The sequence below is a fragment of the Aegilops tauschii genome, chromosome 7 (genome assembly GCF_002575655.3).
Source record: "Aegilops tauschii subsp. strangulata cultivar AL8/78 chromosome 7, Aet v6.0, whole genome shotgun sequence".
Classification (NCBI taxonomy): domain Eukaryota; kingdom Viridiplantae; phylum Streptophyta; class Magnoliopsida; order Poales; family Poaceae; genus Aegilops; species Aegilops tauschii.
This window is the reverse complement of record NC_053041.3, coordinates 400,510,524-400,524,159: the sequence shown is the minus strand read 5'-3', so window position 1 is coordinate 400,524,159 and position 13,636 is coordinate 400,510,524. Positions and strand designations below refer to the sequence as shown.

At 46.3% G+C, this 13,636-nt stretch overlaps 1 protein-coding gene across 1 annotated transcript; it reads left to right on the top strand.

The window, feature by feature from the left end:
* The first annotated feature begins 8,994 nt into the window (after positions 1-8,994).
* Positions 8,995-12,169, top strand: LOC120968938 (serine/threonine-protein phosphatase 7 long form homolog). Its single transcript, XM_073504187.1, has 8 exons — positions 8,995-9,643; positions 9,734-10,354; positions 10,441-10,692; positions 10,772-10,992; positions 11,072-11,309; positions 11,466-11,567; positions 11,643-11,807; positions 11,897-12,169. Exons 1-8 carry the CDS (start codon positions 9,575-9,577, stop codon positions 12,167-12,169), a joined length of 1,941 nt encoding a protein of 646 aa, XP_073360288.1. The 5' UTR covers positions 8,995-9,574.
* Positions 12,170-13,636: the final 1,467 nt, after the last annotated feature.

Here is a 13,636-nt window from a genome sequence, read left to right as displayed (position 1 = left end):
CTATTTAGGACTGAAGGGAAAGACGGTGAGGCTGGAATGGGAGATTTGGCGGCTGAGATCATCGATGCCACGTATAGGGATACGAAGAGGAATTTTCACTGGACGCAACATGAGCTGTGGGAGACGGAGCCACTTCCGAGGAGGCACCTCGAATATGCTACGAAGGATGCATATATTACGTACGAGCTATATCGAAGAATCAGAAGCATGAATAGGGGGCAACATCACTTACAGGGACGATACGGGGAGATGATCCGTCGTAGCTGTAAACAGGTAACGGAATGTTCGAGCGGCGGCAAACGCCGGAAGAGGGGTGACGAGCAGTGACCGTTGGTTTAGCCTAAATTGTATATTTAATTGCTATGTGGTTTCGTGGTCGAGTCTTTTGTTTATCTTATATTTCTGGTTGTCTATACAGGGTTTTAATTCCCGATGGTCTGTGTGTATTTTTTAAATTATGTTAGTCGTATGTACGTTTAAGTTAGTACCATGTTAGATGAAACAGAGTGAGTATATATGTTTTTCGTTTGTGTCTGGCGGCTCCAGGAAGAGGCCTGGGTTCCATTAGGACTGTGCCTCACAATGTGGTTTTGTGTTCTATTTCTACCCGTGCTTGACAATGGGTTTTTGGTCGTCGTCCCATTTTCCTGTTGCAATATGGTCGGCTTCGCGTTTCGGCTCCAGGCGCTAGGAGTGCGGCTTTCGCTTCTACGCCTTTGGGATGGGAGACGCCTGTTCGGTATAGTGTGGTTTTGAGGTTTTGAGATTGCTGTGGGATGGTTCTTGATGGGTCAGTCGGCGGTCTTCGATGAAGCTCGAGCTGTTAGGCTAACGCGCCATCTTATCGGTGTAGTTAGGCGTTGGTTTTACTGATTGTGCCTGCGGAATGGGGTCTGTTAGTATTGACACCGTGTCTTATGTGTAGTTTGACGTCGGCAGCCTAGCGCGGCGTGCCGCCGCGCCTACCCCCTTTCTACTGAGCTTAATTATCAATTAAATGGCTTAGTTGCTAACCTTTGGAACAGTTCAACATAAGGGCGCCCCGCAAAATCTTGACAAATTTCGTGAACCTAGTTAGCTTGGGCATTTCGTCGAACACATGGTGTGCATAGGAGAAAAAAAAATAGCACCCACCTCTTGTGCATGAGAAAAGGAAAAAAACAGAGGGAGAGGTTGTGGGCAGGGGTATATATAGGCAGAGTATCTTTAGTCCCGGTTCGTGGCACGAACCGGGACTAGAGGTGCTCGCATGTGGCCCTGCTGGCCGAGACACCTCTAGTACGAACCGAGACTAGAGATCCCACACGACCCGGGACTAGAGGTATGCGGCCTCTGTTCCTTTCACTCGGGACTAGTGCCCCCCTCTAGTCCCGGTTCGAAAGCCAACCGGGACTAGAGCCAAATTCTGGCCTGGACCAAAGCCCCCTTTTCTAATAGTGCTCGAACGGCGACTCGGGGGCTACTGACGTGGTCACACTTACCCGAGTGTCGACTCAAGGCTCCCCGGTGTAGGACAACCCATATCCCATTATGCTAGTTACAAGCAAAGCCCAAGATCCTCACACGAAGCTCAAGAGCCGCACACGAAGCCCACCAAGGGACCGCACACGAAGCCCACTCGGGACAAAGCATCGAACAAGGAAAGTGGAGAGTCCGATCAAGACTCGACGGATACAACTTCCCGCACAAGGAAAGGAGAAGTAGAATTAGACTCCAACTCTCTCATGTAACCGACCTAGGGCACCCGGGACCTGGCCTATTATATAAAGGCACAGGAGGGGCCTCTCTAGGCACCGAACAATCTCTCCATCGTAGCCCCATAGCCATCATCAACCTTGCGCACAGTCGCCTCTCGCCATTGTAATCCACCCCATCAATAACAGATCAGACAAGCAGGAGTAGGTCTTTACCTCAACAAAGGGGCCGAACCTGGGTAAATCTCGCTCCCTGTCTTGCTTGATAACCGTCGAGTCCACCGGCACCGTACGTTCGCTCCCCTATTCAGAAAACCCTAGCGACTCAAGCATGGGATTTGTCGTGGTGACCCCACGACAAACGTCAAACAAATTTTCAATGGAATAATCTAAAGTAGATGGGTCATCCATGATCGATGAACATGTCTACACGTTTTGCAAGTTCCATGCCATCTAAAGAAACAAAAATTTGCATGTGACTGAAATCGACGAATCAATTAAGAATGTACCTTTCGGATATTTTGCCAAACAACCTATGTGTGTGGAATTCCTCGTCTACCGAATCAGAGAGGGAAGATTGGAATTGAGCTCGAGGCAGGGGGAGAACAATCCCATAAGAATAATGCAAGTCGGCAGTAAGGAGCTCGATTAACCAGCCGAATCAGGCGACAGTGGGCGCCGAGCTCACGACAGGAGGGATGCACGATGCAGGGCGAAACATGAGGAGCGGGGTAGACTGCCGCGCCGCTCAAGAACGTCCCGCTATGGCCATTCGGAGGCAGTTGAGAACCCCCATCTAGCTCAAAGAGACAGTCCATGATAGAGCTCGCACACCTCACCGAGACCTCGGTAGGGACTGCGACGAGCTCCAGGAGGGGTGGGAATAGTGCGACACGCAACGGCGGACCCTATCGATGACGTGGCTGTGATGCGGGTTGCCAGAGCAGCGACCACGGGAGTTTCATGAATTTCCCTAGCGCTTTTTTTCTCGTGGTTTTGCATATGCAAATATAATGGATCTGTACGAGGCAAGTAGAACGAACCGTTTTTTAGTATCTGCTAGAGTTTGCTCCTACACACTCTTCTAAACCCATTTTAGAGCCGCTCTTTAGAAAAACACAAAATTATGTCATAGAAAAAGAAAGAATTTTAAGATTTCAAAATTTTGCTTGTTTCTTTTAAACATTATTTTGTAATCGTATCATGTACTTTTCGCTACTATAAATATATCATGATATTGATTGTAAACAAAAAAAAACTCATTTTAGAGCTACTCTTCACTTTGAGAGTTGAGACCCTCATACCATTTCGGAAGAGGACACATCTATTGTGCCCGTATTAACCACTCGGAAACGGACTCAATGTAAAACTAGGGATACAAAAACGGATTGTTCTACTTAATTTTTACTAGCAAATATACCCGTGCGTTATAACGGAAGTAAAAAAAATTATGCGCTAACCAAATAAGTATGACTCAATACCCTGATATATGAGCGTTTACAAGTTATCCTTGGAAGGAAAGACAATTCCGAATCTGCTTTGTCTACGAATCTCTATTTTAACACAGTGGCTCACCATGTTGCCATTTACTTTTTTCTCACTCTCATCGATGATGGTCGCAATGTCCACGTGATCAAAATGCATTTGACGTGGTAAATCCCAAGGCTATGAGCTTGCCAGTGCATGCCACACTTATCATTATGCTGCGCAAGCAACATTCAAAACTTTAGAAACAAATCTCATCGACCACAAACTACTCCCAATGCCAAGACATATAAAGACTTTCAAAAAACTAATCAAATCCTAGACATAAAATACTTTTGAATCGGTGAACATTTTTTCAAATCGACAAACATTTTTTTTAAATTTTGGATTTTCCCAAAAAATCACGAACATTAGCTTGTTTACAAATATTTTTGTAATGTATGAACAGTTTTCAAATTCATTAACATTTTTTGAATCAACAAACATTTTTTGAATCAACAAATATTTTTTGAATCGACGAACTTTTTTAAAAATTGGGGAAGAAAGTTTTCAAAAATTATTTATTTTTATTTATGTGAACATTTTCTAAAATTTCATGGAAATGTTTTTCAGACTCCCGAATATGTTTTGAATACACGATCATTTTTGTAAAAATCATGAACATGATTTTATTTCCCGACCATTTTTTTTCAAATTATGATATTTTTTATATAATTTGCGAACAGTTTTGCAAAACCACCAATTTTTTTGAGTCTGCAAAAAGGTTATGTTTTTAAAAAATTTCAAATTTACATATATTTTATGATTTCTCAAACATATTTTTTAAACTCACAAATTTTAAAATTTAAGATTCCGGAATTAATTTAAAGGAGAAAGAAAACATAATGAGAAAAAAAGACAAATAAAATAAAATAAAAACAAACAGGTGAGTGAAGCACCGCACATGGGCCGGCCCATGAACGCATACAAGGTGGAGGAGATGCGTTAGAAAACAGGGAAAACCCTATTTGACGCTCTCTGCGTCAAACAGTCGACCGATCCCACAGGGGATCGACCGATCGCACAGAGGACGCGATAAAGTGGGCCGGCCCATCTCCCGCTGTAGGAAGTCCCGGTTTTGGGAACTTTCTAGAAGTTTCCCAGCCGGTTTTTATCCGTTTCTAGAGGGTTCCTTAAGCGGTTTTTTTTTTCTTTTATTTTCTGTTTCTCTTTCCTTTTTCAGTTTTTTTCCTGTTTTATCTGTTTCGTTTTCGTTTTTTCTTTATTTTCTTTGTCACTTTTATTTCAAAATAAGTTCGAGAACTCAAGTATTGTTCGAAATTCAAAAATGTTTCTTGTTTTTCAAAATTGTTCAGCGTTTCAAAAAACTGTTCCAAATCAAACATTGTTCTCATTTTTTCAAAAATTATTCTGATTTTTTCAAAAATTGGTCACAACTTCAAAAAATGTTCACACTTTACAAAAAGTATTTGGGAATTTAAAAAATGTTCTCATTTTTAGTTTTTGTTCACAAATTTTAAAATGTTCGTGAATACTAAAAAATGTTTATATTTTTAGAAAAAGGTTGCATTTGTCAACAATTTGTTTTCTTTTGAAAACAATTCTCGTATTTTCATAAATTGTTCATATATTCAAAAAATGTTCTTATTTTCATATTTTGTTCACATCTGAAAAAATGTCCATTTCTTCAATTGTGATTCAAAGTTTCAAAAAATTGTTCGTATTTTAAAAAATTGTTCATAGAATCAAAAAATGTTCATACTTTCATAAATTGTTCATAGATTCAAAAAATGTTCTTATTTCCATATTTTGTTGACATATGAAAAAATGTTCATTTTTTCAATATTTGTTCGGAGTTTCAGAAAATTGTTCGTATTTTCAAAAATTGTTCATAAATTCAAAAAATGTTCGTATTTAAAAAAACATTCAGATCTAAAAAAATGTTCATGTTTTCAGTTTTTGTTCGGAGTTTCAAAAAATGTTCGTGCTTCCACTTTTATTCCCAATTTCAAAAAAATATTTCCATTTTTAAAAAAATCACAAAATCAAGAGATGTTTGATTTTCTAAAATTTCGTTAGATTTTTTTTGTATGTTTCGCATGTAAAAAGGTAATTAGTTCCTTTAAAAAATCGTGTTTGAATTTTCATAACACGTTCGATCTTACACTACTGCTTATTAAAGCCCCGAGCTAGGAATTGAACAGCAAGCCTGTTCAGGTGCGTTTGTTACTAGCCCGCGTGTAGTTTGTGCGGTCGTGGGTTCGAACCTGATCGAGCGCATTAATTTTTGGAGTTTTCGGCTGCGCTCCCGCTGCTGGGCCGGCCCAGTTCGTTGCTTCTGCGTGCATAGGAGTTCCCAGAAAACAGAGATAAAAAGTGCAAAGTATGGGTATCGAACCCTGGCCTCTTCGCTAGGAGAGCCACGGGTCAACCACTCCTGTCGGAGTAAATGGCCACGGGTAGCCTAACCGACTCCTCCTGGCTTCTCGAAAAATTATCAGGCCGTTCAGGCCTTCAAGCATACAAAGCATAGGGCCGGCTATCCCCAGGGCCGACTCCCAGAAGGCGACCCAGCCTCAGAAACCTCCCCAAGGAAGATACGAGATAGCCGACTCCAGGGAGCTGGCCCCAAGAGGACCGACGCCCAGAAGCCGGCCATGAAGAAAGCCGACTCCCAGAAGCCGGCCATGAAGAAAGCCGGCCAAGACTGTACCTAATAAGACTGTACCCACGTAACGGCGATAGGATGGGGCGTGGCCGCAGTACAGCCCACTACCCCCGAATCCCGGAACAGGCATGGCCACAGGGCGCCGTACGGGCCAGCCGTCCCCCGTCCGGCGCGGCACTGTAGCCATGTTGGCCTCGATGTCACCCACGACAGGTGCCAGTATGGCCCGTGGGCGGCGGGCCCCTTTGCCAGAGAGACATCTGAAGACGGTCTGGCCTCCTCTAGTCGGCCAGGGATGTGGCCGGCTCCCAATAGCCGGCTACCTCCCTCCCTCGAAGCATGCGCCCCATTAAGGAGACAAGACGAGGTAAGGCTATAGTGAAAGCTCGCAAGGCGGTGACACTGTAGCCACGCTTAACTCGACAAAGCCCTCGTCATCAGAGGCGAGGCAACAGTAACCAGTCGCCGACAAAGCCCCCAAGCAGTGGGGCCGGCCTGCCAGCCAAGAGGCCGGCAGCCGGCGGGACCCACCAGTCGGCGGGCCCCAATGACCGGCGGAGAAGCCGGCGAGCATAGACACTGACGGCTGGGACCCGTGCCCAGCCAGATTACCATTGTACCACTGGGGAGTAGGCCTATATAAACCCCCCGGGACACCCATGCAAAGGGTTGATCTCATAGAATTCCACACACCACATAGAGAGAAAAGAAGAGCTAGCCTTGCCCTTCTTTTTCCTCTAGCCAAACAGCTCAAGGAGCACTTGTAGCTACTTGTATTGATCTAGTGATCATGCGGAGACCCCGCAGAGGAGGACTAGGGGTGTTATCTCCACGGAGAGCCCCGGACCTGGGTAAGATCCGCCGGCGTGCATGTCTTCGCCTCATCCCGTTTCCAGGCACCGGCGATGTTTTACTGGCTCCCACAATAATAAGCCACCCGTTGGCATATGTCGCACCTACCACCCGACAACACCACTGCTAGTGGATCTATGATTAATACCCGTCTCACTTCTATAAAAGAAGCAATCAGGCGGTGACTTTTAATCCGAAAAATCAAATCGTTTCCTTGACTTATGGATGGCATAGTGGGTAATTTGTAGCAACTTTGAGGGTATTTTTTTTAACGTACGGGCAGAAACCCAATTTGCTTTATTATTATTAGATAGAGATTTTGTACATATCTATACTACTTATAAAAGAGCAAACTTCATAGATACTTTTGATCTCAACCGTCAAACGACGTGGATCAAACGGACAAGATCGCTCCAATGTCGAGCTACAAAGTTAAAGAAAATTATTCACCACTGCCACCCGTAAGTTAAATACCCCTTGGTTTCAATTTTTTAATAGTTGAAGAAAATTAAATAAACTTTCGCTTTCGCCTCGATTTTTCCATCTATTCGCACGTCGGAAACGCCTGCCGATGAGCTGACGTTGGAGACGGAGCCGAACTTGGATTCACGCTCTCACGCATACAAATAGCTAGGACCTTAGGAGGAAAGACCTTACTGACTCACGATCAAACGTTGCCCATCAAGCCTGTCCACCTGCCGCCCTACAGCACGTTGGCCTGCACGCGGCCGTCCCGCCCGAGAGCCTGTCGTGGAGAGGCGGCGAAGCGAAGGAAAAGGTCGGGTGGTTTCTTTCAGCATGCTGCGGGCCTATTTTTCGGAACTCACGCGAGAGATCCATCCGGCAGCCATGCTTGCGTGCCTACTGTTAAATTGGTTCCTGTGTTACAGCGATGCAAGGTGGCCACCTCCGTGCGCGTCCGGCGGCAACGGCCAATTTCTGTGCAAGGCGAGCGATGTACTGCAGCGTCCTGGGCCTCAACTCTGATCGATTTATTAGTATGATCGCTTTATCATAGGTAAGCAATGAGCTTGCACTTCTCCTTTTTCCGGTCAGGTCTTAGAAAGTTTGCTTAGTTACGTTTGAGTATCACATGCCGACCTAAAATACGTGTATTTGCATATGCCTCAATGGCTAATTGATATCTGAATTTGATATTTCAGTTACTTTGAGAGTTTGATCTAGGTATTAACAGTACCTTGGTGAGAGCTGAACATTTTTTTAAACCTTTTCGGATGTTCTAACTAAGTAACTATATTTTATTAGTACTTTTATGCTCAGAAAGTTGGAGCTTTATTTTCATCCTGAAAGAAATTATTTGAAACTTCTTATTATAACAGGTCGACCTAACATTCAACTAAATCATAACATGTGTCTTGTAGACACGTGCGTGCACGTGCAATGCTACTAGTCTAGCACAAAATTTAGATCTGAACTTTTGTGCTAAACATATATAAGATGGATAATAAATGGGACAAAGGGATCCTATTTTCTCATCTGGCCTTTTTCTCCCCCTCAAAACGGAAAGAAACAAGAGCAATATTCGCGTCAAATTAGAAAACCACGCCTCGCGCGCCGACCACCGTCCGATCATGACGCAACGACCGCATACAAACCTGGCCAAACGGGCCGGTTTTGTAGGGCCGACACGATAGCCCGTGTGCCCGACCCGTCATGGACCGGCACGGCACGTGACTTAGTGGGCCGTGCCTAGCACGTGGCCCGACTAGGGCCGTGCCTGGGCCGGGCATGCCTGGCACGCGTGCCAGCCCGGCACAGCACGACTAACCTGGTGATACGTTTTTCTTAGCAAAAGCTACCCTACTACGTATACATACGAGGGACAGGGAGTCAGCGCAGCGAGCCAGGGTGGCAGGGACTAGGGCGATGTGAGTGGCAAATTTGACAATTTTGACCTGGAAATGAAATAAATTCACAGAATGAACTGGGTGCGAAACTATTTCACACCCCTGACCCTTTTGTGTAGCGCCCGCCACGCCGGCGCCACACCCTACGGTGCAGCGCCTAGCTCCGGGGCGTTGCACCTCTATCCACCGTGGCAGCCCATGGGCCCGCACCCAGCAGTGCAACGCCTCCGAGCTAGGCGCTGCACCTGTGATGTGCAGCGCCTAGCCGCTAGGCGCTACACGTGTAATGTGCAGCGCCTAGCCGCTAGGCGCTGCACTGTGACTTATCTGCAAACGCGCCAGCCCTCTCCTCCCCCACCCTCCCCATTGGCAGTTACAGAAAAACAGGGCGGCGGCCATCTACACTCCCCCTCTCAATCCCCTCTCCCAAATCCTTCCGATCCGACGATTTGGTCCGTGCATTTGTTCACCAATCCATCGTAGAAGGTACTCTCCTCCGATCCCCTTCTTTCTATCCATAGAAAATATTATATTTTGAAGATTTGGGGAACCCTTGTTTGAATCTTGCATGTATTAGATTTGGGCAACTTTTGTTTGAATCTTGCATATATTAGATTTGGGGAACCCTTGTTAGATTAGAATGTGGTTTGGATAGATAGGTTGACATGTTATTTATATAGTTTGGATACATAGATTGACATGTTATTTCTATGGAGAAGTAGATTGACATGTTATTTGTATGGAGAAGTAGATTGACATGTTATAGTTTGGATACATAGATTGACATGTTATAGTTTGGATACATAGATTGGCATGTTATTTCTATGGAGAAGTAGATTGACATGTTATAGTTTGGATACATAGATTGACATGTTATTTGTATGAAGTAGGCCCAAGTAGGGGGAAGCACCATATGCTTTGGATCTTGCATGTAGTAGGCCTACTTTAGTTTTTTTGAATTGAAAAGATAATCGTGTTGACAAGAATGCTTTGTTGAAATTGTTAGGATGGTTTGGCTTCTCGACGATCATTGGGACAAACAACACCGGTCGTACGCTATGTCGGTGCAGCAGCGGGTAATACTGAAAGTGGCCGGTGTTATGAATTTCGTATTTTTTTCAAACACAAATGCCCCATATGTAATGTTATGATTTGTTTGTTTGTAGGAGCTTGCACCTCTGAAGCTTCGGTCTCACGGGATCAGCCTTGGAGGGATGCGCTATGATGAGCGGTACACACCTTATGTTAGGGAGGCAGGACTTCTCCCTTTCATTGAGTTGGTCCGCCGGTCGACGCCACCCAACAATGCTGCAGCACTCACCGCGCTTATTGATCATTGGAGGCCGGAGACACACACTTTCCATCTTCGGACCGGGGAGATGACCGTGACGCTGCAGGATATCGCTATGATCACCGGTCTTCCTATCGATGGCAATCCTTTATGTATGAACACCGATTCTGAAGGGTGGCGCGCGCAGATGCATGCCCTTATCGGTATGGTTCCTCCGGAGCCTCGGGAGCCAGAAAGGGAAGATAAGAAGAAGGAAAGAGTCGCAGCGGGCGCTACTTTCACGTGGATATCATCGAACTTCGCTAATTGCCCCGATGATGCTAATGAGTACATGGTGAAGACATATGCTCGTGTCTACATGTGGTACGTGATATCGAGGACAATGTTTGCTGATGGCACAGGCAAGAATGCTCCATGGATGTGGCTGAAGGTGTTGACCGTCTTCGATAGCAAATGGAGTTGGGGTTCGGCGACACTAGCTTACTTGTATCGACAGGTATGAAGTTGTTTCCTTTTCACTTCATTGATACATTATCAATGCGCTCTTGCGGCAAATTTGACCATTTTCTTTTGTATGTGCAGTTGGACGATGCCAGTTGTAGGCACACTGGAGGTATTGGTGGTTGTCTGCTCGCACTTTCCATATGGAGCTGGGAGCGTTTGCCGGTTGGACGACCTAAGACCGTGAAGTACGAGGATTGGGACGATAAAGACGACCCACTACGGCTCCCCACTTGGGCTTACAAGTGGGATGTGTTAAATGAGACGACGGATGATCCCTCGGTAATGTACAAGTTGTACAAGAGCGAGCTGGACGCGATCACGCCTGAGCAGGTGAACCGACCTTGCATAAGTGATTATCATGCTTGTATCTTCACTCGATATCAATTTTGCATTCAATCCCATTTTGCAGGTGGAATGGGAGCCGTATGGAAAAGGAGAGAGTTTTGGTAACCCTATAGAGTTCAGGCTTAATCCGATGTGCATTAGGGATAGGGATCTCTGGCATATGCGGTGCCCACTGATATGCAACTGGGCGGTTGAGCTTCACCTGCCACATCGGGTGTTCCGCCAGTTTGGTTTGTTCCAGCCACACCCGCCGGAGTGGGAGGACACGGACAAGTTGCTACACGCGTAAGATATAATTAACCTTGAGCACTTAGCAGCTTCTCGACGGTTTCGATGATGCTAATATTCTGTTTCTAACTTGCAGGTTGGATAGGAAAAAGCAGCGGAAGATCAAGGATTGGGCCAGCCATCACAGGAAGTATGTCGTGCAGTTCGCTTTTAGTGTGGAGCAAGCAAGGGCTGGAAAACGAGCCCAGCTTCGTGAGCACTGCCCGATCGCGTTCAACAACTATCTCGCATGGTTTCTTGCAAGTACCCGCGTGGAGGTATGCCAGCTGGCGTATGCTGAGGAGATTCTGGAAGAACCCACCGTTTTTGATGAGGTAGCCCAACACCAGTACAACGCATTAGTCAGGAAAGGCAACTCGGTGATCCCTTCAGCTCCAATGATGAACTTTGTGGTTAGCCCTTTTTGCTTTTCCATTCGCACTTTTCACATCTTTGCTTGCCTAACACTTTGATACCGTTTCTGTTCATAGCGTGCCCAGATCAAGAAAGCAGCTGACGAGACCGAGACTATTCTGGAAACAACCCCGGCTGGCAAAAGCGATGGGGAAGGTGCACTTCGAGAATTCATTAAGGTTCACATCTCCTTCAAACTCGCACTTAACATTTGTTGGTACGTTCCATGTCTCATTCACTTGTACATGTTGCAGCGACAGGGCCAAAAGTTAAGGCGGCTATCAAACCTTTTCGGTTGTCGTGACCCCGAGTATGTATCACCAGAACGGTCTAGGTCGGCGACACCATCAGATCCCGCTTCGGGGCAGAGCCATGGTGAACCTTTCGAGGATGAGGATGTGGGTGCGGTCACCCAAGAGGTATGTCATGACGATATATATCCATTTGATGATGCATTGCCAACTATATCCTCACACACGGTCTTTCCATATCTTTTGTTGATGCATAGGTTGCTGATGATATGACCTTGGGGACGTACCGGGCTCGGTCTGCATACGAGTTGAAGCCTAGGAGGGGAATCAACAAGTACACACCTGAAGACTTCACCCAAAGAGGCAAAAGGACGGTCGGCACCTCGCGGATGGCGGCTTTGGATGACTATTTGGATGACGATGTCGAACCGGAGGCGGAGCCGGAGCTGGAGCGGGTTCCTCTTCCTAGGAAGGTGAAGAAGATAAGCGTCAAGAGGGGGGGAGGACCCAGCAAGCGTGGAAAGCACTAGTCATCTTAGTTTTTTTATAATGTTGAACTTCGAGTGCGAATTGTTATGTCGTTGAACTTGGAGTGGTCGTACCTTTTATGTCGTTGAACTTGGAGTGGTGGTAGCTCTATGGTCAACTGGAACTTATTGTGATGGTTCTTTTCTAAGAAATGATGTCTTTTGTGAACCCTTTTTGAACCTGAATGTTTGTTATACTAATTGTTGAACTGTGGCTGAAAAAGACCCAGTAGAGGGGGGGAGGAGGCACAGTAGGTAGGCCTCAAGTTTCAGGCAAAAAAATTGCTAAGTGTTTGTGCAGCACCCAGCACGAAGGCGCCACACTATACAGTGCAACGCCTGAGAGCTAGGCGTTGCACTGTAGAGTGTGGCGCCTCCGTGCTGGGCGCTGCATATGTCTGTAACTAGCCATACTTCTGTTGCTTTCTAGATAGCTACAAACATATGCAGCGCCTAGCTTGGAGGCGCCGCACTCTACAGTGCAACGCCTAGCACGCAGGCGCTGCACTGTAGAGTGTGGCGCCTCCAAGCTAGGCGCTGCACATGTCTGTAACTAGCCATACTTCTGTTGCTTTTCTTGATAGCTGCAGACATGTGCAGCGCCTAGCTTGGAGGCGCCGCACTCTACAGTGTAACGCCTAGCTCGCAGGCGCTGCACTGTAGAGTGTGGCGCCTCCAAGCTAGGCGCTGCACATGTCTGCAACTAGCCATACTTCTGTTGCTTTTCTGAATAGCTACAGACATGTGCAGCGCCTAGCTTGGAGGCGCCGCCCTCTACAGTGCAACGCCTAGCTCGCAGGCGTTGCACTGTAGAGTGTGGCGCCTCCGAGCTAGGCGCTGCACATGTCTGTAACTAGCCATACTTCTGTTGCTTGCTGGATAGCTACAGACATGTGCAGCGCCTAGCTTGGAGGCGCCGCACTCTACAGTGCAACTCCTAGCTCGCAGGCGCTGCACTATAGAGTGTGGCGCCTCCGAGCTAGGCGCTGCACATGTCTGTAGCTATCCAGAGTGCAACAAAAGGTATGCCTCCAGTTTCAGGCAAAAATTTCGCTAAGTGTTTGTGCAGCGCCTAGCGCGGAGGCGCCGCACTATACAGTGCAGCGCCTAGCCCCCAGGCGCTGCACTGTACAGTGTGGCGCCTCCTGGCTAGGCGCTGCACTGGTCTGTAGCTATGCAGCCAGAACAGAAGGTACTTTACAGTTTGAGTGGCTTGGACTTGGACTTAGTGAATTTTTTAGCTATCCAGAGAGCCACAGCAGCTAGGCGCCACATGGTAGATTGCAGCGCCCAAGTACTTCACGACACATAGTAGTTCATAACACATAGTACTTCACGACACATAGTAGTTCTTACAAACAAATCAAAGAGGAGACATAGTAGTTCACCGCACATAGAAGTTCACACAACCAAATCGAGGAGGAGACATAGTAGTTCATGGCACATAGTAGTTCACAACCAAATCACATT